The sequence below is a fragment of the Bos grunniens genome, chromosome 19 (assembly GCF_055505025.1).
Source record: "Bos grunniens cultivar Pamir isolate PY7600 chromosome 19, Bosgru_T2T1.0, whole genome shotgun sequence".
NCBI lineage: Eukaryota > Metazoa > Chordata > Mammalia > Artiodactyla > Bovidae > Bos > Bos grunniens.
In genome coordinates, this window is record NC_141183.1 from 16805064 (window position 1) to 16827694 (window position 22631).

Here is a 22631-nt window from a genome sequence, read left to right on the forward strand (position 1 = left end):
AGATGGGAATACCATACCACTTTATCTGCCTCCTGAGAAACCTGTATGCAGGTCAAGAAGCAACAGTTATAACCAGACATGGAACAACTGACTGGCTCCAAATTGGGAAAGGAGTACCTCAAGGCTGTATATTGTCACCCTGCTTATTTAACTTCTATGCAGAGTACATCATGCAAAATGCTGGACTGGATGAAGCTCAAGCTAGAATCAAGATTGCAGGGAGAAATATCAATAACCTCACATATGCAGATGACATCACCCTTAGGGCAGAAAGTGAAGAGGAACTAAAGAGCCTCTTGATGAAAGTGAAAGAGGAAAGTGAAAAAGCTGGCTTAAAACTCAACATTCAGAAAACTAAGATCATGGCATCCAGTCCCATCACTTCATGGCAAATAGATGGGAAAAAAATTGAAACAGAGGAAGATTTTATTTTCTTGGGCTCCAAAATCACTGAGGACAGTGACTGCAGCCATGAAATTAAAAGACACATGCTCCTTGGGAAGAAAAGCTATGACAAACCTCAATAGCATATTAAAAAGCAGAGACATCATTTTGCTGACAAAAGTCTAAAGAGTCAAATCTTTGGTGTCTCCAGTAGTCATGTACAGGTGTGAGAGTTGGACACAGACAATGTTGAACACTGCAGAATTGATGCTTTTGAATTGTGATACAGGGGAAGACTCTTGAGAATCCCTTGAACAGCAATGAGATCAAACCAGTCAATCCTAAATGAAATCAACCCTGACTATTCATCGGAAGGGCTGATGCTGAAGTTCCAATACTTTGGCCACCTGATGCGAAGAGCCAACTCATTGGAAAAGATCCTGATGCTGGAAAGATTGAGGACAAGAGGGGAAGGATGTGACAGAGGATGAGATGGTTGGAAGGCATCATCGACTCAATGGACAAGAGCTTGAGAAAACTCCAGGAGATAGTGAAGGACAGGGAAGCCAGGCTGGCTACAGTTCATGGAGTCATGAAGAGTTGGACACAACAGAATGACTGAACATCCACACTTCCTTTTTCTTCAATTTTTTGTCTTAAGTATTCCAGTAGAATTAAGAGTAATGGCAGGTATTTCTCAGCACTTATTCATGATAATGGTATGTTTCTTGATTTTCAAATGAAGAACTAAATTATACAATTAAGATTTCTTAATTTTTGACAAACTTTTTCTTCAAGTCTCAAATGGAATAGACATTCTTAAACACACAAATCTAAGTTTTCTTAAAGGTTTTACTGCAAAGTTTCTTCACAGAAGCACTGCTAACATTTAGGATAATTCTTTGCTGTACGGGCCTGTCCTATGCACTAGATGTCTTCTATCCACCAGATGCCAGTGACATTTCCCCCTCCCCCACCAAGTTGTGACAACCTAAAACGTTTCCAGACACTGTCAAATGTTTCTTTGACAAAACTGTCCCCTCTTGGGAACCACTGTTACAGTGATATTTGAAATGCTTACCATCAGCTGATAACTTTTTCAATAACTCCAAGCGTTCCTTATCTGAAAATTGTATCCTCATGTTTTCCAGAACACCTTCTGTGTCAGAGATATCAATGTCCTCCCCTACAAATAATGATTATAAAATGTAAGAATTTTAAAAATTACTTAAAGATTTAAAATATAAAAATAAATATTTCCCTATGTAGCACTGACTTCAATTATTGAATCAAGAGCAAAGCTTCATCACCAACATATGTGAAAGGTATTATCTCCTAATCATGTGGACAGGATAATATAGTATACAGTAGAATGTAGGGATATAAAGTACCACAATAAATTAGAATATTTTAGATGTTTGATCTTTAGTTATTGAATGAAATTTGTGTTGGTCTTTACATGATTACCTATATAAGTTGAAGCTTCGCTTCATCTACAGTGCTTCATCTACACCTATACTTTGGTCATCTAGACTAATATGTGATAATTATAAACTCATATGAAATATGTTGTTGACAAATGGTTCATAGAATAAGATACTTCTTATCAAAAGACTGTACTGAAGCACTGTTATTAAAATATAGATTATCTACAGTCCAACCAACTCTGGAAAATTTGATAAATACCACTCATTAATAAAAAGGAAAAATGTCTAAATCAACAATGATGATGAAACAGTTATGACAATGCTATGATAAAAAATCATTAAATATAATTTAGTACAATAATTTATTTTCTTAGATTTAGAGTATTTGTCACTCACCTATAACAGTTTTTACTCCATCCATTAGCTTATTGAGAACAATCTTTCCATTAGCTATTAGAAAAGGTGCAATTAATACAAATGATTGAGATTCAGGAAAAAGGTATAAAATACTTGTTTATAGCTCCTAGTCAAAACCAACTATTTTTATTTTATTGTATTTTATAAAAATATATTAATTTATAATTTACTAGATTTCAATAATTCACCCAATAAAATTAAGAACCAACTGTTTCCTAGATTATAAGGATTCTCTAGTTTATATGAAGCTATACACTCCTGCATAAGGAGATCAAGATATGATTTATGCCAGCCATAAAGCTCCATCAGTGGTCACCACAAATGGAAAAGGGTCTATACTTTTCATCTTTCATTCTTTGCTAAATTTCTTTTTCTCCAATATTTTCAATCACCATGACTTGCTGTAAATACTTGATTTCTATACATTTGAGACACGCTTCCCAGGTGGCACTAGTGGTAAAGAACCTGCCTGCCAATCCAGGACACATAGAGATGTGAGTTCGATTTTTGGGTCAGGAAGATCCCGTGGAGAAGGAAATGGCAACCCATTCCAGTACTCTCGCCTGGAGAATCCCATGGACAGAGGAGCCTGGCAGGCTACAGTCCATAGGGTCGCACAGAGTTGGACACTACTGAAGCAACTTAGCATACATTTGAGACAAGTGTTAAAGCTTTCTACCATTTCCCACCACAGGAAATTTTCTTTCTCATTATTTTTTGTCTACTGATTAATTCATTTATTAAACATGTTAAGAATTGTTAATATGAATTAGGCCATGTAGTAGGCTTTGCGGGTATGTGGCAGACATTGCTGGTTGCCTAACAATCAGCCATAACTACTTACTATTCTTTCTGCTATCAGAACTCTAATTTGGTAACCTTCCTCTGTGTGGCCATATACCTCAGGCAAGGCTGGGCACTTCATAAGCCCTGGAAGTGGATTATGTCAAACTAGATTCAAAGCCAGTAGAAAGAAGGGAATAATAAATTAGGGTGTAGAGAGAGATGAAATAGAAGTCAGGAAAATCAGGAGAATCAAGAAAATGAAAAGTTGACTCTTTGAAAAGATCAATAAAACTGACAAATCTTTAGCTAAATTGATTAAGGAAAAAGATGCAATATACTAAAATAAATAATGAAAGTGGGGACATACTACAGACCTCAGAGAAATAAAAAGGATTATGTGAAAATACTATGAATAAGTACATGCCAACAAATTAGATAGCCTAGATGAAAAGGATATATTCCTAGAAACATAAATTACCAAAATTGACTCCAGAAGAAATAGAAATAGACCTTTAACAGCCTTTTTACAAGTAAAGAGATTGAATCAGCAATCAAAAACTTCTCAACCAAAAAAAAAAAGCCTGGGACCAGTTGGTTTCATTGGTGAATTCTACTAACATTTAAAGAAGAATTAATACCAATTTTTCTAAACTCTTCCAAAAAAATAGAAGAGGAGGAAATAATTTCTAATTCATTCTATGAGGCCAATTTTACCCTAATACCAAAGGTGGGATTAGTGTAAAGTAATGGCTTAAAATAATGGAGATTCTTAAAAAGAAGACAAAAATATTCTGGAAATGGTGATTGTATAATATTGTGAATGTACTAAATACCACTGAATTATCTATTTCATAGCAGCAAATTTTATGTTATATGAATATGTGAATTTCACCTCAATAAAACAAACAAATGTAAAAGTAGACACCGTTATTCAATGGTGAAACTTTAGAAGTTTGTCCATTAAAACCACAGAAAGACAAGAAAGCCTGTTTTACCTCTAGTATTCAAATTGGGCTGCAATTCCTAACAAATTAAATGTAACAAGAAAAAGAAATAATTGATTTTAACTATCTTTGTAAGGTTGTGGGAAACTAGATTAACATCGGAAAATCAACAAGAGTCTGCAAATACCACAATACTAATTTTAATACATATTCAATTAAAATCCAAATGCTATTAATCATAGATTTTAGAAACAGTTTATAAAGTTCATGGAAGATTAAGAATTACAAAATAACTGACATAATTTTAAGGAACAAGAAAGGGTACTTTTAAAAATTTTATTTTATATTAGAGTATCGTTGATTCACAATGTTGTGTTAGTTTCAAGTGCACAGCAAAGTGATTTACTTATACATATATTTATTCTTTTTCAGATCCTTTTCCCATATAGGATATTACAGAGTATTGAGAAGAGCTTCCTGTGCTATACAGTAGGTCCTTTTGACTATTTTATATATAGTAGTGTGTGTAGGTTAACTCCAACCTCCTAATTTATCCTGCTGCTTTCCTCTCTGGTAACCAACTTTGTTTTCTAAGTCTGTGATTCTGTTTCTGTTTTGTAAATAAGTTCATTTGTATCATTTCAAAAGATTCTATATATAAGTGATATCATATGATATTTGTCTTTCTCCATCTGACATACTTCACTTAGCATGATAATCTCTAATCTTGCCATGCTGCTGCAAATGGCATTATTTCCTTGTCTATCATGGCTGAGTAATACTGCGTGTATATATATATAAAACACATCTTTATATATATATATATATATATAACACATTTATATGTATATATATGCATTTCAGTTCAGTTTAGTTCAGTCACTCAGTCGTGTCCAACTCTTTGTGACCCCATGAATCACAGCACGCCAGGCCTCCCTGTCCATTACCAACTCCCAGAATTCACTCAGATTCACGTCCATCGAGTCAGTGATGCCATCCAGCCATCTCATCCTCTGTCGTCCCTTTCTCCTCCTGCCCCAATCCCTCCCAGCATCAGAGTCTTTTCCAATGAGTCAACTCTTCGCATGAGGTGGCCAAAGTACTGGCCTTTCAGCTTTAGCATCATTCCCTCCAAAGAAATCCCAGGGCTGATCTCCTTCAGAATGGACTGATTGGATCTCCTTGCAATCCAAGGGACTCTCAGGAGTCTTCTCCAACACCACAGTTCAAAAGCATCAATTCTTTGACGCTCAGCCTTCTTCACAGTCCAACTCTCACATCCATACATGACCACAGGAAAAAACATAGCCTTGACTAGACGAACCTTTGTTGGCAAAGTAATGTCTCTGCTTTTCAATATGCTATCTAGGTTGGTCATAACTTTCCTAAGGAGTAGGCGTCTTTTAATTTCATGGCTGCAGTCACCATCTGCAGTGATTTTGGAGCCCCCCAAAATAAAGTCTGACACTGTTTCCACTGTTTCCCCGTCTATTTCCCATGAAGTGATGGGGCCGGATGCCATGATCTTCATTTTCTGAATGTTGAGCTTTAAGCCAAGTTTTTCACTCTCTTCTTTCACTTTCATCAAGAGGCTTTTGAGTTCCTCTTCACTTTCTGCCATAAGGGTGGTGTCATCTGCATATCTGAGGTTATTGATATTTCTCCCAGCAATCTTGATTCCAGCTTGTGTTTCTTTCAGTCCAGCGTTTCTCATGATGTACTCTGCATAGAAGTTAAATAAGCAGGGTGACAATATACAGCCTTGACATACTCCTTTTCCTATTTGGAACCAGTCTGTTGTTCCATGTCCAGTTCTAACTGTTGCTTCCTGACCTGCATACAAATTTCTCAAGAGGCAGATCAGGTGGTCTGGTATTCCCATCTCTTTCATAATTTTCCACAGTTTATTGTGATCCACACAGTCAAAGGCTTTTATAAAAGTCAAAGGCTTTTATATATATGTATTTATATATATATATAAAACACATCTCAAGAAGGGGTACTTACAATACTCAATTTCAAGATTTACTAATGTAAAGTCTTATTATTAAGGTAGTATAGTATATTGATAGAGGGAAAAACAGGACAATGAAACAGTATAGAAACTTAGAAACTGACTCTAACATATATGATAGTAAATATTACAAATCAGTAGGAAAAGGGCTAATGAAATACTGGCCATTAATACAGAAAAATATTAGATCTCTTAACTCACACACACACACACAAAAACAAAATAAATTTCTTATCAATTAAAAAGAAATAGGATAAAAACAATAGGAAAGATCTGATGATAAGGAAGAATTTTCTAAATAGAAAACAAATTATAAAGGAAGATAGTGACAAATTTAATTCTATTAAAATTAAGAACTTCTGTTCAATGAAAGGTGATAATCTAAGCAAAATGCTAAGTAAGAGACAGATATTTCTTGTGTCAGTTCAGTCGCTCAGTCATGTCCAATTCTTTGTGACCAAATGGACTGCAGCACGCCAGGCCTCCCCGTCCATCACCAACTCCTGGAGTTTGCTCAGACTCATGTCCATTGAGTTGGTGATGCCATCCAACCATCTCATCCTCTGTCGATCCTTCTCCTCCTGCCTTCAATCTTTCCCAGCATCAGGGTCTTTTCCAACGAGTCAGTACTTTGCATCAGGTGGCCAAAGTATTGGAGTTTCAGCTTCAACATCAGTCCTTCCAATGAATATTCAGGACTGATTTCCTTTAGGAGGGACTGGTTGGATCTCTTTGCTGTCCAAGGGACTCTCGAGAGTCTTCTCCAACACCACAGTTCAAAAGTATCAATTCTGAGTGCCAAAGAATTGATGCTTTTGATTTCTTGTATATAAAACGTAAAAATGATTAGCATACAGAGTGAGGTGCTATATCCTGCTAGCATACATATTAGCATATAGTATGTGGGCTTCCCAGGTGGCGATAGTGGTAAAGAACCCACTTGCCAATGCAGGAGATGTAAGAGACGTGGGTTTGATCCCCGGAAGGAAGGCATGACAACTCACTCCAGTATTCTGGCCTGGAGAATCCCATGGACAGAGGAGCCTGGCAGGCTATAGTCCATAGGGTTGCAGACAGTCAGGTACGACTGAAGCGACTTAGCACACATGCACAGAGTACATAAAGAACAACTACAAGTTAATTAGCAAAATGCAAATTACCCAATAGATTTAGGCAAAATATATGAAAAGGCAATTTACAGAAAAGGAAGGTTGAATGATCAGTAAAAGTATGAGATGATAACCTCACTGGCAATCTACAAATGCAGTTTAAAACAACACAATACAATTTCTTATCAACCATGTTAAAAACTAATACACCTGACAATGCCAAATGTTGATGAGGTAGAAAGTTGGGGCTATAAATACCAGTTTATAGGGGCAGAGGTAACAGATAGTCAGGAGTAAAGAAAGCAGAGTAAAGAAATATTTAGGATGGTAAATAGAATTTAACTGGGACAGGGATTAAGGGAAAGTTAGAGTGAAGAATGACCCAGTTTTATGGGAGATGTAGAGAACGTGGAGGTAAGAATCTATTCAATCAAAATATAATGAATTTCTTTTTAGCCTGGGACATCTAAATAGAAATATTTAGCAGATACTTGGACATAACCCTTTGGGGCTCAGAGATGTTAGAGTATATTATATATTTCATGCTCACCATCAACTGGAAGATTAGCTATCAGATCTTCATGTTCTTTTTCTGTGAGCTTAATTCCCATGTTTCCAAGAACATTGTTCAGATCATTGACATTAATCATCCCGCCTTAGAAAAAGAGAGTAAATTACAATGAGGCAAATTAAATGACTTCAAAACATTAAAAATATAACTCTATCCATGAATTATTTTTCCAATAGCTATTATTACCTCAGAAATGTAATGGAAAAGCAGTAATAAAAATAAATCATATTCATGACTGAAAAAGTAAGTAGCAGAGTTATAAATAAAATTTCTCTTTTTAAAGTTGGGCTTGAGGGGGTAAGAGAACATACCATAAAATTTCTTAACGATTTTTAAACTAGAGCTGAAGCAACTAATCTCATAGATTTCTGAAGTAACAGGTTATTTTTATCAAATAAACTCTCAGGTTATTTGTGGCAAATTTCTAAAATAACTAACTTGCTATATATAAGTAAATTTGAAATGTTTTTTTTTCACCTGCTAGATGCAAAAATATAATAAAGAATATTATCTGATAAAATAAAGATATTTAGGGATGTATAAGTAATGAATCAATAATATTCACAGTATAATGTTATAGACTCAAGAATTTAATAGGTATATTCTTACCTTTGAGAGACTTTACTTCATCCAAAACCCTATTTTGAAACACCTGTCCAATAGCTATAAGAAAAGGCAAATTCATGTCAGAATGAAAATTGTATGGTCATTCATAAAAGAGTATTTTGTATTTCATAATTCTATAAATATATTTTTCATAATTTTCCTTAAAATGTTATTTTAACTAGAAATTTTAAAAATGAAGGTAGAAATAACAACTTTTAAAAAGGTGACATGTCCCTATGATCTTTGTTACTCAAAGCAATTGTGAGTTTGGGCTATGCCGAGGCATCATCATTGCCACCATTATAGCCATCACTGCTACCACCACCACCAGTATCACCACCACCATCATAATCACAACTACAATAACAGCACAATAGATAACTTTTATTGAAATTTTACCTTATACGAAGCACATTTCAAAGTGCTTTATCATTTTTATCCTCTTCTTATAAATGAGGAAATTGACACACTGAGGTTTAGAAGAAACTTGTCTAAGATAACATAGAAGATAAGTAGTGGAGCTAGGATCTGAATCTAGGCATTCAGACACAGGGTATTTTGCTCTCAACCACTCTGCTATATTGTTGTTTCCCATTTTTTAAATATGTACTGATTTATTTGGTTGCTTCAGATCTTAGTTGCCAACATGTGGGATCCTTGTTGAAGTGTATGGACTTCCTAGTTGTGGCACGCTGATTCAGTTGTTCTGTGGCACGTGAGAATCTTAGTTTCCTGACCAGGAATCAAATTTGTGTCCACTGCATTGTAAGATGGATTTTTAACCACTAGACCACCATTTTTTTTCTCTGACTTCTTCCTCTTCCATCTACTAGTCTTTCACTCTTCTCATTTTCCTTTCTTTCCTTGCTTATAATTAGGTTTTATAATTAAGTATAAGTAATATTAAGTCAGGGCTTCCAGTGGTAAAGGTTGTGCAGGTGGTAAAGAATCTGCCTGCCAGTGCAGGAGATGCAAGAGATGTGGGTTTGATCTCTGGGTTGGGAAGAACCTCTGCAGTAGGACATGGCAACTGGCTCCAGTATTTTTGCCTGGAAAATCCCATGGACAGAGGAGCCTGGTGGGTTACAGTCATGGGGTCACAGAGTCGAACATGACTAAGCACACACACACACAATGTTAATTGCTTTACTCATAGCCACAAGGTTTAATGACTTAAAAAGTAAATTTAATTGACAGTTATATGGTTTCTACACAGCTTAGAATTTTTTTTTCTAAAGTTCAGAAATTTCTAGAGGAAATTTCATAGGGAAGTTTTATAACTTCTTAAAAAGGCCACACAATTAGGCCATGAAAGGCCTGAGTGGCAACCATGTGACTCACCATCAATTGATAGGATTTTCTTCAGCTCTGAGCATTCCTTATCAGCCAGCTCAATTCCCATGTTCCTAAGAAGATTTGGAAGGTCATTGACATCAACCTTTTTTCCTTTGAAAAGATGAGAATATAGACATTTGAGAGTTATATGGCCTAGCTAATGATTTCAAATAATGAAATATTCATGCCTATGAAGAATCAGGGTCTTCCCTGGTGGCTCAGAAGGTAACAATTTGAGAACATGCAAGGGCAGAATGAAATATATCCATATCAGTTCAGTTCACTCGCTCAGGTGTGCCCAACTCTTTGCAACCGAACGGACTGCAGCACGCCAGGCTTCCCTGTTCATCGCCAACTCCTGGAGCCTACTCAAACTCATGTCCATTGCATTGGTGATGCCATCCAACCATCCTCTGTCGTCCACTTCTCCTCCTGCATTCAATCTTTCCCAGCATCAGGGTCTTTTCTAACGAGTCAACTCTTCTCATAAGGTGGCCAAAGTATTGGAGTTTTAGCTTCAGTTTCAGTCCTTCCAACGAACACCCAGAACTGATCTCCTTTGGGATGGACTGGCTGGATCTCCTTACAGTCCAAGGGACTCTCAAGAGTCTTCTCCAACACCACAGTTCAAAAGCATCAATTCTTCAGCACTCAGCTTTTTGTATAGTCCAACTCTTACATCCATACATGACTACTGGAAAAACCATAGCCTTGACAAGACAGACCTTTGTTGGCAAAATAATGTCTCTGCTTTTTAATATACTGTCTAGGTTGGTCATAACTTTCCTTCCAAGGAGCAAGCGTCTTTTAATTTCATGTCTGCAATCACCATCTGCAGTGATTTTGGAGCCCAGAAAAATAAAGTCAGCCACTGTTTCCCCATCTATTTACCATGTAGTGATGGGACCAGATGCCACGATCTTAGTTTCCTGAATGTTAAGCTTTAAGCTCATGTTATTGAGAAACTCAATAATAAATCATGAATGTTGAGCTTTAAGCTCATGTTATTGAGAAACTCAATAATAAATCAGAGATAATAACATAATTTTAAAATGTTCCCAATAATTTAACAGTTTTTACTGACCACCTATGAATAAAAGACAGTGGTCAGAAGGAAGTATGAATTGTCCACAGTGATACTAAATCTAGGCTGAGAGGAATTTTTTTCTCCTCTATTTAAAATCTCAAGTAGGCCATTATTAATTTTTAACCAGATTTATTGAACAGGTGTAAATATTTTTCACATATTATGGTCAATTTAAAAATGTATAGCTGCAGAGACCTGAGCAATTATCACTACAATCTAACACTAAAACATTTTTGTAACCCTAAACCTAATATCCATTAAGCCTAGTCCATCCCTCTCTACCATCCCCAGTACCAGGAAATATTGTCTATTCTCTGTCTCTATAAGTTTGCCAATAATAGACATCTCAGATAGATGAATCATACAATATGCGATGTCTTATGATTGACTTCTTTCACTTAGTGTAATATTTTCATTGATCCAAGGCACTTCAGCCCTAATTCAGTTATAACTGTATTTAAGAGTTTATTTCTAGATCATAAAGGGGGTAAACCTAAGAATACAGTCGTTGGCTCATGGAGTCTGGTGTAGGAATGTGGATTTTATGGAAATAGGGAAGTAAGGAAGCATTTCATCCATAATGACCAGAATGTCTGATGGTCCATGACTGAGAAAGGGAGTGAGCATTACCATACAGTTATGGAACATGTCCCACATGTCAATACTCTCTCACCTCTGACCTACTCTTTTCTATATTTTTGCATTAACCTATTTCCATACTGTTTTTCATGCAACTTTTCCCTCAATTGCTTTTATCTTGCCTCACTTTTTATAGTTCTAATAACAGTTCTGTCTTCATTTTCATGATTCCTTTAGAACCAAAATTAAAGGAGTTGTTGGCTTATGTTAATAAAATGATGAGAAAAAATATTTTCTTATTTTCTCTTTTTAGTTCATTTCTAAGCTTTTATAAATGTCTTGTTAATGGCACGTAAGATTTTTTCCAGAAGTGATTTTATAGATACTCACATCTCAGGTTATTTTCAACAGTGCAAAAAATGTAAGCACTCACCATCAACAGGCAGATTCTCTAGTAAGTCTTTACTTTCTGTTCCTATAAGCTTCATTCCCATGTTTTGCAAAACAGTGTCCAGTTTACTGACATCAACGACCCCTCCTTGGGAAAAAGAGAGGAAAATAAGCAAAATTTAATAAACTTGGAATGTGACAAAAAGCAATGAATTACTGTATGTTATAGATATTGACACACAATGAAGTACATTTAGTTGTACAAAAAGTGTCAGTAATGAAGGTGGAATTAGAATTTTTTTTCCCTTGAGCCTTTTTTGGGGAATAGTCTATATAATTAGCTTTTAAAGATTATGGCATAACTTCTAGACCATTTACAGAATTAGAGAAAATAAGTCACATACTTCTGCCAATAGGAACATGTTGTTCTTATTTCCTGAACTAAAAGATGTGACATTATGACTCATGATATAAGAAGTTTATGTTTTGTCTTCACCTCTGTACCAACCAGCTCCTAAAACCCTTGTAATTTCCTCAGTGATAAAAGTGATGGGACCATCCTTTGTTATAATATTTGGTCTTTCATCCTCAGTTCCTAAAATAGCTTCAGATCACTAAAGGTGAAAAGAATGTCTTCCATTATTCCTAAAAAGCCCCTTCCAACCACACCTGAGTTTATGGTATGCTAATGAGGTGCTTTTGGAAAGCCCCTGGATGATAACCACAATATACGGGGCTAGTTGCTGGAAGAACAAATCACGTGATTGGAACTTTCAGTCCTGTTCTTGAAACTCTGGGAAGAAAAGGGGCACTGGAGGTTGAGTTAATCACCTATGGCCAAGGACCTCATCCATAATGCCTACATAATGAAGCCTCCATAAAAATCTAGCTGAGGTAGTTTGGAGAGCTTCCAAGTTGGTAAACACGTCGAAGTACCCGGAGGGCAGAGAGGGCACAGAAGCTCTGTGCCCCATTGCACATACTTTGCCCTGTGCATTGCTTTCATCTAGCAATGCACAGATGTATAAGCTGGGTTTAGAAAAGGCAGAGGAACCAGAGATCAAATGCTGTTTTAATACCGTGTAAAACTATTATAGAAAATCTCATACAGGTGCGTAAACTCTCCCCTATGGTACAGTAGCATTTACAATACTCACCACTAAGTGGCAGGTGTTCTTTCACATCTTCATGTTCCTCTTCTGTGAGCTCGATTCCTGGGTGTTCAAGGATGGTGTCTAGGTTATTGGCCTTAAACTTTCCTCCTTAGGAAAACATATAGGAGTAATACATGAAAAAAATGAGTTTAAAATATCAAAAATATTTTGCACGGGAATTGTCATCTGACTATGTATGCTTTACCATTATTATATATGGTTTTGAAAACAAGAAATGTACTTATGTGATTATTATCTAAAAGCATCAAGTAATCAATAGAAAAAAATCATAATTAAAATATTTTCTTTTAAACTTTAACTTGGGTAGAAGACTGTACTATAAATAGCCCATGAAAGGATAGACTCTACGATTTAATTATACATCATAAGGAATAGGAATGAGCTTTGATGCCAGGGATCTAATTAATTAACTAGCTAATTAATTAATATATTATAATAAAGTAAAAATTATGAGGTAACTTTAGAAGTATAAGTAGACTCTCACTGCAATTTTTTTGAGGTGAAATTCACATAACATAAAATTAACCATTTTGAAGTGAACAATTCAGTGGCATTTAGTACATATTAACAATGTTGTAAATAAATATTTACATAAAGAAGGCTGTCAGTTAGTCAGTTCAATCACTCAGTCGTGTCCGACTCATAGACTGCACCCTGCCAGGTTTCCCTGTCCATCACCAACTCCCAGAGCTTGCTCAAACTCACGTCCATCGAGTCGGTGATTCCATCCAATCATCTCATCCTCTATTGTCCCCTTCTCCTGCCTTCAATCTTTCCCAGCATCAGGGTCTTTTCCAATGAGTCAGTTCTTCGCATCAGGGGGCCAAAATATTGGAGCTTCAGCTTCAGCATCAGTCCTTCCAATGAATATTCAGGACTTATTTTCTTTAGGACTGACTGGTTTGATCTCCTTGCAGTCCAAGGGACTCTCAAGAGTCATCTCCAACACCACAGTTAAAAGCATCAATTCTTCAGTGCTCAGCTTACTTTATAGTCTAACTCTCACATCCATACATGACTACTGGAAAAATCATAGCTTTGACTAGACGTACCTTTGTTGGCAAAGTAATGTCCGCCTTTTAATATGCTATCTAGGTTGGTCATAGCATCACCTGGGAATCCCCCTTTTCATTGGTGGTTTAGTTGCTCGGTTATGTCCAACTCTCGCGACGCTATGGACTGCAGTTCACCAGGCTCTTATGTCCATGGAATTTTCCAGGCAAGAATACTGGAGTGGGTTGCCATTTCCTACTCCAAGGGATCTTCCCAACCCAGAGAATGAAGCCAGGTCTCCCACATTGCAGGCAGATTCTTTACTGTCTGAACCACCAGGGAAGCCCTTTTCATTGTCTTCATTGATCTTGAATTATTATTTCAAAACAAGGAACAGCAATCAATGGCAAGACTAGATGATAGTCCCAAATAATGGCTATATATTTTTTCTTTCATAATTCTGGTTAATTTTATTACAGCAATATTTTTAAAAGTACCATTATAATCTCAGATAGGTCTCTTAAGCTAAAAAAGTATTTTTCTATTATGATAATTGATAGCTCCACATCTAGTCCCACTTTTCCTAATGGATACATTGTCCCACGCAAAGAAAATAAGACAATGAAGATCACCTGCATATTCTTTCTGGTAGATTGAAAGTGATAAAAATTATAGAATGAAACAAAAAAATATTTTAGGGAACAGTTCTGTCCTACACAATGATGCAATTAAATGCATCTTAATAAGATAAGCAAGTATTAATTCAATTAAGGTTGTAAAATAGTCAGGAAATGTTTCAAACACTTAGCCTCACTGGAGTGATCTCAGGTTTATATCTTTAACTTTTGTTTATTTAGTTTATGAATTAATTTAGCCCTAATGTGAAATTTACTGCTCTTTAGAGTTTGTCTCCAGCCCATTGAGGGAGATTAGAAGTCTGGGAACATAGTCCTTGGACCACAGAATCTGGTTCAGGAATATAAGGATGTAAGCAAAAGCATGAGTGGCTGAGCATTCTTGCATTCCTTGCATGACAGCTTGAATTCTTCATGGTCCTTTCCCTTGAGGTATCTGGAAGACTCTGCCCTTCTCATGTGGTATAGGAAATAAGTCCCACACTTATCACTTCTCCTTTATTCTGCTGTCCTAAAGTCCCTGGAAATAATGGTGGTGGTAGAACTCTTTTTTTTTTAAACTATTTTTATTTTTTTGGCATGGTCTAACTTCTTTTTTATTTTTTTATATAAATTTATTTATTTTAATTGGAGGCTAATTACTTTACAGTATTGTAGTGGTTTTGCCATACATTGACATGAATCAATTTCCCACATTTGGCTAAGCTGTCTTTTCTATTAAAAAAAATTATTGTGTTAAAGGGAATGTATACCATTCCCTTCCCCCCACAGTGCTGTCTTTCTCTAGTTCTATCCAAGTCTAATAGTGGCACTGGCCATGAACTGAATCAGAATTGCTGAAAATATCAAGGGACAAAACATGTTTACTTTCTTAGCCGTGGTGGATGCATGTTGATGTATGGAAAAACCAATACAATGTTGTAAAGTAAAAATAATAATAACAATAATAATTTTTTAAGTTTATTTTTTAATTGAAGTATAATTGCTTTACAAAATTTTGTTGCTTTTTGTCCAACATCAACATGTTTACTTTCTGTCTTGAGTCATCTTTACCATCTTCTGTCTCACTGTCAAGTAAGAGTTTTCAGAGATTACTTTTATAGAAGCCCATATTCTCCAGACACCCTGAACAATTCAAATATGTCTTAAATACTTACCATCACCTGGTAGATTGTGTGTCAGATTACTAATTTCTTTTTCTGTAAAGTTCATCCCCATGTTTTGCAAAAGAGTACCCACTTTATTGACATCAATAATCTTATCTTGTGAAAAAGAAAAGCATGTATAAAAAACTTATTGGTTCTACAGTGTGACCATTGATGTTACTTACTGTGCATTATGATTACAGCTTTGTCTGTATAGTCAAAGCTATGGTTTTTCCACTAGTCATGTACAAATGTGAGAGCTGGACCATAAAGAAGGCTAAGTGTTGAAGAATTGACGCTTTTAAATTGTGATGCTGGAGAAGACTCTTGAGAGTCCCTTCGACAGCAAGGAGATCAAACCAGTCAATCCTAAAGTATATCAACCCTGAATAGTCATTGGAAGGACTGATGCTGAAGCTGAAGCTCCAATACTTTGGCTACCTGATGCAAAGAGTCAACTCATTAGAAAAGACCTGATGCTGGGAAAGATTGAAGGCAGGAAGAGAAGGTGATAACAGAAGACGAGGTGGTTGGCTGGCATCACTGACTCAATGGACATGAGTTTGAGCAAACTCCAGGAGATGGTGAAGGACAGGGAAGCCTGGTGTGCTACAGTTCATGGGGTTACAAGAGTTGGATGATTTAGCAACTGAACAACAACTTCTTCATCCACCTTATCAAGAAGGCCAAGATTTAATAAGGTCTGTTCATATATATACGAAGGGGGTCAATAAGGGTATTTGAATTAGAATTGATATATTCAAAATGGTTAAGCAGGTTCTTAATTATTTACAGCAAATGGTAAAATAAATGAAAATGAGTAAAGTTTATTTTTCTTTTCTGAACTCCCAGATTAGATACCTTAACTCCTAACAAAAACTGACCAGCAAGTTGTTTCCATTCATTTGGATGACTATGTTATTCAGACCCATCTTACTGCTTAAAACAACTAAAATCTTGAATAAAATATAACAAGCATCATTTTGAAAGCAACGAAGAGCTGAAAGAGAGTAAGGAATTACTAGTCCAAAGTCTCATGAAAAACAGGAAGCTAGGCAGGTAAGCACAGTGCCAGGAAGAGGCACTTCCTCTTTTTCCTGGAGCTTCTTTATGAATCGCTCACAGTGTTCACGGGGCACTCTTACTGTGCACACCCACTGAGGCATGTATGGCATCATTTATATCCATGGAGGCCCAAACTACAACAAATTGGGCACAGCATCATCATCACATGATCTAATCTTGACTCAGAATAATGCCAGTCCATATTGAATGTGGAAGATTTTGATGTTCAATCTAAATTTGAAAGGATAGTTGGTATTTCTGTACCAAAGAAAATAAGAAATAATGGTGCACCATATACCTTTGTATTTCTTCATGTTGGGGTTTTTGACTAGGCACGATAATAAGCAAGTACACGCAATAAGTACTCTGACCACATAAGTGATTTCCAAACCCTAAGAAATCAATAATCTCCTCACTTGGGAATATATTACACAAAAAATGGAAGATTTAAAAAAAACAGACAAACATCCTATGTATGCCTGTGGCGGATTCATTTTGATATTTGGCAAAACTAATACAATTATGTAAAGTTTAAAAATAAAATAAAATTTAAAAAAAATAAATAAATAAAAGTCACACAGAAAGACATTCACATAAAGAACAGCCAGACCTGGGGGAAGCCATATACTTATGTGTCTAGGGGAGGGGAATGAGGGCCTAGGGTTAGACCAACCAATATTAAAACATGATAAAGCTGTCATATTCAAAGCAATTTAGTATTAGTGCATGAATAATCAGACCAAGAGGACAAAATATGAATTCCCAAAACAGGCAAGTGCATATAAAAACTAAGTATATAGTTAAGATGGTATTTCACATTATAGGGAATGAAGATAGAACTTTAAAGAAGCACTGGGACGACCCAGAGGGATGGTATGGGGAGGGAGGAGGGAGGAGGGTTCAGGATGGGGAACACATGTATACCTGTGACGGATTCATTTTGATATTTGGCAAAACTAATACAATTATGTAAAGTTTAAAAATAAAATAAAATTTAAAAAAAAAGAAGCAATTTGTGACAACTGTTTTTGTTGTTGTTTAGTCACTAAGTTGGGTCCAATTCTTTGTGCCAATTGTATAGCTATTTTCAAAAAGATAAAATAGATCTCTATTTCCTGATAGAAATCAATGTAAAGTGTGTACTATCACATATGAAGTATTCTTGTCCAAAAAAATGTTAAAATTGAAAATAATTAAACCCTTAGAGCTGACTTCTAGTTATAGGGAATACAAGGGTTAGAGGAACAAGACAGATGAGAAAACAAATTTAGTAAATGGGATATTCTACAAGATAACTGGAAACAGATACAGTTTCTTCAATAAATTAGAGGTTTATTAAAAGAGGAGGAGGAAGAAGGAGGATCAGCTTTATATTCCATGAGATTCAAGTGTCTTGACAGATACAGGGTGTAAACTTTGGTGTTTGACTTAAATAAACTATTAACAACTGTAAAAATATTAGAGATAAGAAAATTTTAAATTATATAATGGCATTGAAGTAATGTAAAAAATGGTCTGTATTTTTAAGACATGCATATTTAAGTATGTAAGAACAAAATGATATTGGAACTTGTTTTGAACTATTTCAGTCGGAAAAATAAAAACAAAAAGAAACAAGTGTAACAAAATCTTCATACTTGTTGGTGACAGGAACATGTAAGAAAGAATAATTATATTATTCTATTACTACTTTTGTATATGTTTGGAAATGTTTATTATGGCCCAAAGGTGGAAAGAACTCAAATGCCTATCAACTGATAAGCAGATAAAGAAAATATATATCCATACAATGGAATATTATTTGCCAACAGAAAGGAATGAAGCAGCATACTCATGTTCATAGCAGCATTATAAACAACTAGAATGTGGAAGCAACCCAGTGTTCACTGATGGATGAATGGATAAGCAGAATGTGGGATGCACCTACAGTGTAATATTACTGAGGCTTAAAAGGCAGGAAATTCCAACATATGCTATAACATAGGTGAACCTTGAGGACATTATGCCACATGAAATAAATCAGTCATTCCACTTATATGAAATCAGGGGGATAGAAAGTCATAGGGACAGAAACAGAATGGTGGCTGCTAGGGGCTGGGATAAGGGGCAGTGGGGAGCTTTTGTTTAATGAATATAAAGTTTCAATTTGCAAAATGAAAAGAATTCTGGAGATGTATGATGGTAATGGTTGAAATTAAAAGACGCTTACTCCTTGGAAGGGAAGTTATGACCAACCTAGAGAGCATATTCAAAAGCAGAGACATTACTTTGCCAACAAAGGTCCATCTAGTCAAGGCTATGGTTTTTCCAGTGGTCATGTATGGATGTGAGAGTTAGGCTGTAAAGAAAGCTGAATGCCAAAGAATTGATGCTTTTGAACTGTGGTGTTGGAGAAGACTCTTGAGAGTCCCTTGGACTGCAAGGAGATCCAACCTATCCATTCTAATACAATTATGTAAAGTTTAAAAATAAAATAAAATTTAAAAAAATAAATAAATAAAGGAGATCAGTCCTGGGTGTTCATTGGAAGGACTGATGCTAAAGCTGAACTAATCTCAAAAATATACAAGCAACTCCTACAGCTCAACTCCAGAAAAATAAACGACCCAATCAAAAAATGGGCCAAAGAACTAAATAGACATTTCTCCAAAGAAGACATACAGATGGCTAACAAACACATGAAAAGATGCTCAACATCACTCATTATCAGAGAAATGCAAATCAAAACCACTGAGGTACCATTTCACACCAGTCAGAATGGCTGCGATCCAAAAGTCTACAAATAATAAATGCTGGAGAGGGTGTGGAGAAAAGGGAACCCTCTTACACTGTTGGTGGGAATGCAAACTAGTACAGCCACTATGGAGAACAGTGTGGAGATTCCTTAAAAAACTGGAAATAGAACTGCCTTATGATCCAGCAATCCCACTGCTGGGCATACACACTGAGGAAACCAGAAGGGAAAGAGACACGTGTACCCCAATGTTCATCGCAGCACTGTTTATAATAGCCAAGACATGGAAGCAACCTAGATGTCCATCAGCAGATGAATGGATAAGAAAGCTGTGGTACATATACACAATGGAGTATTACTCAGCCATTAAAAAGAATACATTTGAATCAGTTCTAATGAGGTGGATGAAACTGGAGCCTATTATACAGAGTGAAGTAAGCCAGAAGGAAAAACATAAATACAGTATACTAACGCATATATATGGAATTTAGAAAGATGGTAACAATAACTCTGTATACGAGACAGCAAAAGAGACACTGATGTATAGAACAGTCTTATGGACTCTGTGGGAGAGGGAGAGGGTGGGAAGATTTGGGAGAATGGCATTGAAACATGTAAAATATCATGTAGGAAACGAGTTGCCAGTCCAGGTTCGATGCACGATGCTGGATGCTTGGGACTGGTGCACTGGGACGGCCCAGAGGGATGGTATGGGGAGGGAGGAGGGAGGAGGGTTCGGGATGGGGAACACATGTATACCTGTGGCAGATTCATTTTGATATTTGGCAAAACTAATACAATTATGTAAAGTTTAAAAATAAAATAAAATTGGAAGAATAAAAAAAAAAAAAGGAAAAAAAATAAAAATAAAATAAAATTAGAAAAAAATAAATAAAAAAAATAATAATAAAGCTGAAGCTCCAGTACTTTGGCCACCTGATGTGAAGAGCTGACTCATTTGAAAAGACCCTGATGCTGGGAGGGATTGGGGGCAGGAGGAGAAGAGGATGACAGAGGATGAGATGGCTGGATGGCATCACTGACTTGACGGACATGAGTTTGAGTGAACTCTGGGAGTTGGTGATAGACAGGGAGGCCTGGCGTGCTGCGATTCATGGGGTCACAGTTGGACACGACTGAGCGACTGAACTGAACTGAACTGGTGCTGGGAAAGATTGAAGGCAGGAGGAGAAGGAGATGACAGAGGATGAGATGGTTGGATGGCATCACTGACTCAATGGACATGAGTTTGGGTAAACTCCAGGAGTTGGTGATGGACAAGGAGGCCTGGCATGCTGCAGTCCATGGGGTCGCAAAGAGTTGGCCATGACTGAGCGACTGAACTGAACTGAACTGAACTGAATGGTTGTACAATAATATCAATTGACTTAATATCACTGAACTGTATACTTTAAAATGATTAAGATAGTAAATTTTATGTGTATTTTATCACAATAAAAATATTAAAAAAAAGGCAAAAAGTAAGAATGAATTAACTGATACATACTACAATACAGATAAACCTGTACATACTAAGTGAAATAAGCTAGTCACAAAACCCACAGATTATACCATTTATTTGAAATGGTAAGGCAAATCTACAGAGACAGAATATAGATTAGTAATTACATAGGGCTTGTAGGGTGACAGCTAAAGGGCATGAGATTCCTTTTTGGGGTGATCTGGGTATTCACAAAGTCCTTTGATAACTCTACTAACTATAATATAATTATAGTTAGTCACAATAAAGTAAATTATAATCTCAAAAGGGACACCCACTGGCTCACATTAGAAGGACATGAGGGTAGAATGAGGAGATGACAGAAAATAAACTGAAAGAAAGTAAAAAACGTTATATTTTGTATATAAAATTGTTTTTCCATTTATGTCATTGAGAACTGAATAGACTGCAATGGATTATAAGCTTCCCTGAGAACATGAGCTCCTAAATGCAAGTAGATCAAATATTTCTTACAAGAATAGAAGACAGTTAAGTCTGTGTGGGATAACGATGGCCACACTGTGGTATTAATAATTGGTATGAAGAGTGTAACAGTAAGCAAATGGTTGAGGCGTCTGTCAGTAGGCTACTGTAAGTACCAGCCACTAGCACTCTTTTTGTTTTTCTCTCACATTGAATAGAAACTTCTTTTATTTATTCTAATTCTTTCATTAAATATTTATTATAATATGTGAAAGGTACTAAGATGAGGGAGGGATAAAGATGCAAAATCAAGATCCAGGTATGGTCTCTAGCAAAAGAAGCTCACATTTTATAGATGAATGGTATTCATTTGTAATACAATGAGTTAGAGTTGAGTGAAGGTTAACTCTCAGGATTTCAGCTTATATTACTAAGATAATAATGATGGTACTATAATAGTGAAAAAGTATGGAAATACGAGTCAAGTTAGGGTCCAGAGTTTCTCAATTACTGGATATGCTATTGGTATTATCTGTGGAACAATTCTTCAGTATGTTGAAAAGTCCCATTAATTGTAGAGCACTTAGTATCCCTGGCACTCATGCATGCGTGCTCAGTCGTGTCCAACTCTTTGGGACCCTATGGACTGCAGCCTGCCAAACTCCTCTGTCCACGGGATTCTCCAGGCAAAAATACTGGAGTGGATAGCCATGCCCATCTCCAGGGGATCTTCCTGACCCAGGGATCAAACCCACGTCTCTTGCATCTCCTGCATTGGCAGACGGATTCTTTACCTCTGTGCTACCTGGGAAGTGCTCAGGGAATTTAATACTAATAGTACCCAATCTTAAAATCACCTGTGACAACCAAACATGCCCCCAATATATTTCTAAAAGCCCCATGTGGCTGCTTTCATAAAGTACCACACTGATAATTATGAACTGACAAAAATCCATGATGTCTGAGGGACAGCATAGACATGTCCTATAGAAATTAAAATATACCAATTCAAAATTTGGGTGAGAAAATTGATCCAAAGATATAAATATGAACATTTTCAGGAATTATAGGGAAAATTAAGTTTTTTTGTGAGAGAGTGTTGAACAGAACAATAAACTGAAGACAACTGTTTTCTGCTCCCTGGGATTTATAGAAAAGAAGAAATAGGACTTACCTTTACATAATAAATTAATTCGTCTCAAGATCTACAAAATACCTTTTGGGTACTAAATGTCACTAATTTTAGAAATTCTCATACTCATATTTACAAACATAAATTCCTGTCAAAGGCACAGTTATTTGTAAAATACT

The 22631-nt window shown here is 36.1% G+C and overlaps 1 protein-coding gene across 1 annotated transcript in view; it reads right to left on the reverse strand.

Moving 5' to 3' along the window:
- The window catches only part of EFCAB3 (EF-hand calcium binding domain 3), a 467300-nt gene that overhangs the window by 264868 nt on the left and 179801 nt on the right, over nt 1–22631 (reverse strand). Inside the window, exons 34-38 of the mRNA XM_086357127.1 lie at nt 15610–15714; nt 9600–9704; nt 8262–8315; nt 7632–7736; nt 2208–2261 (exon numbers count right to left, since the gene is read on the reverse strand). Of these exons, the coding sequence (XP_086213253.1) occupies nt 2208–2261; nt 7632–7736; nt 8262–8315; nt 9600–9704; nt 15610–15714 (423 nt within the window). The remainder of the gene's footprint in view (nt 1–2207; nt 2262–7631; nt 7737–8261; nt 8316–9599; nt 9705–15609; nt 15715–22631) is intronic.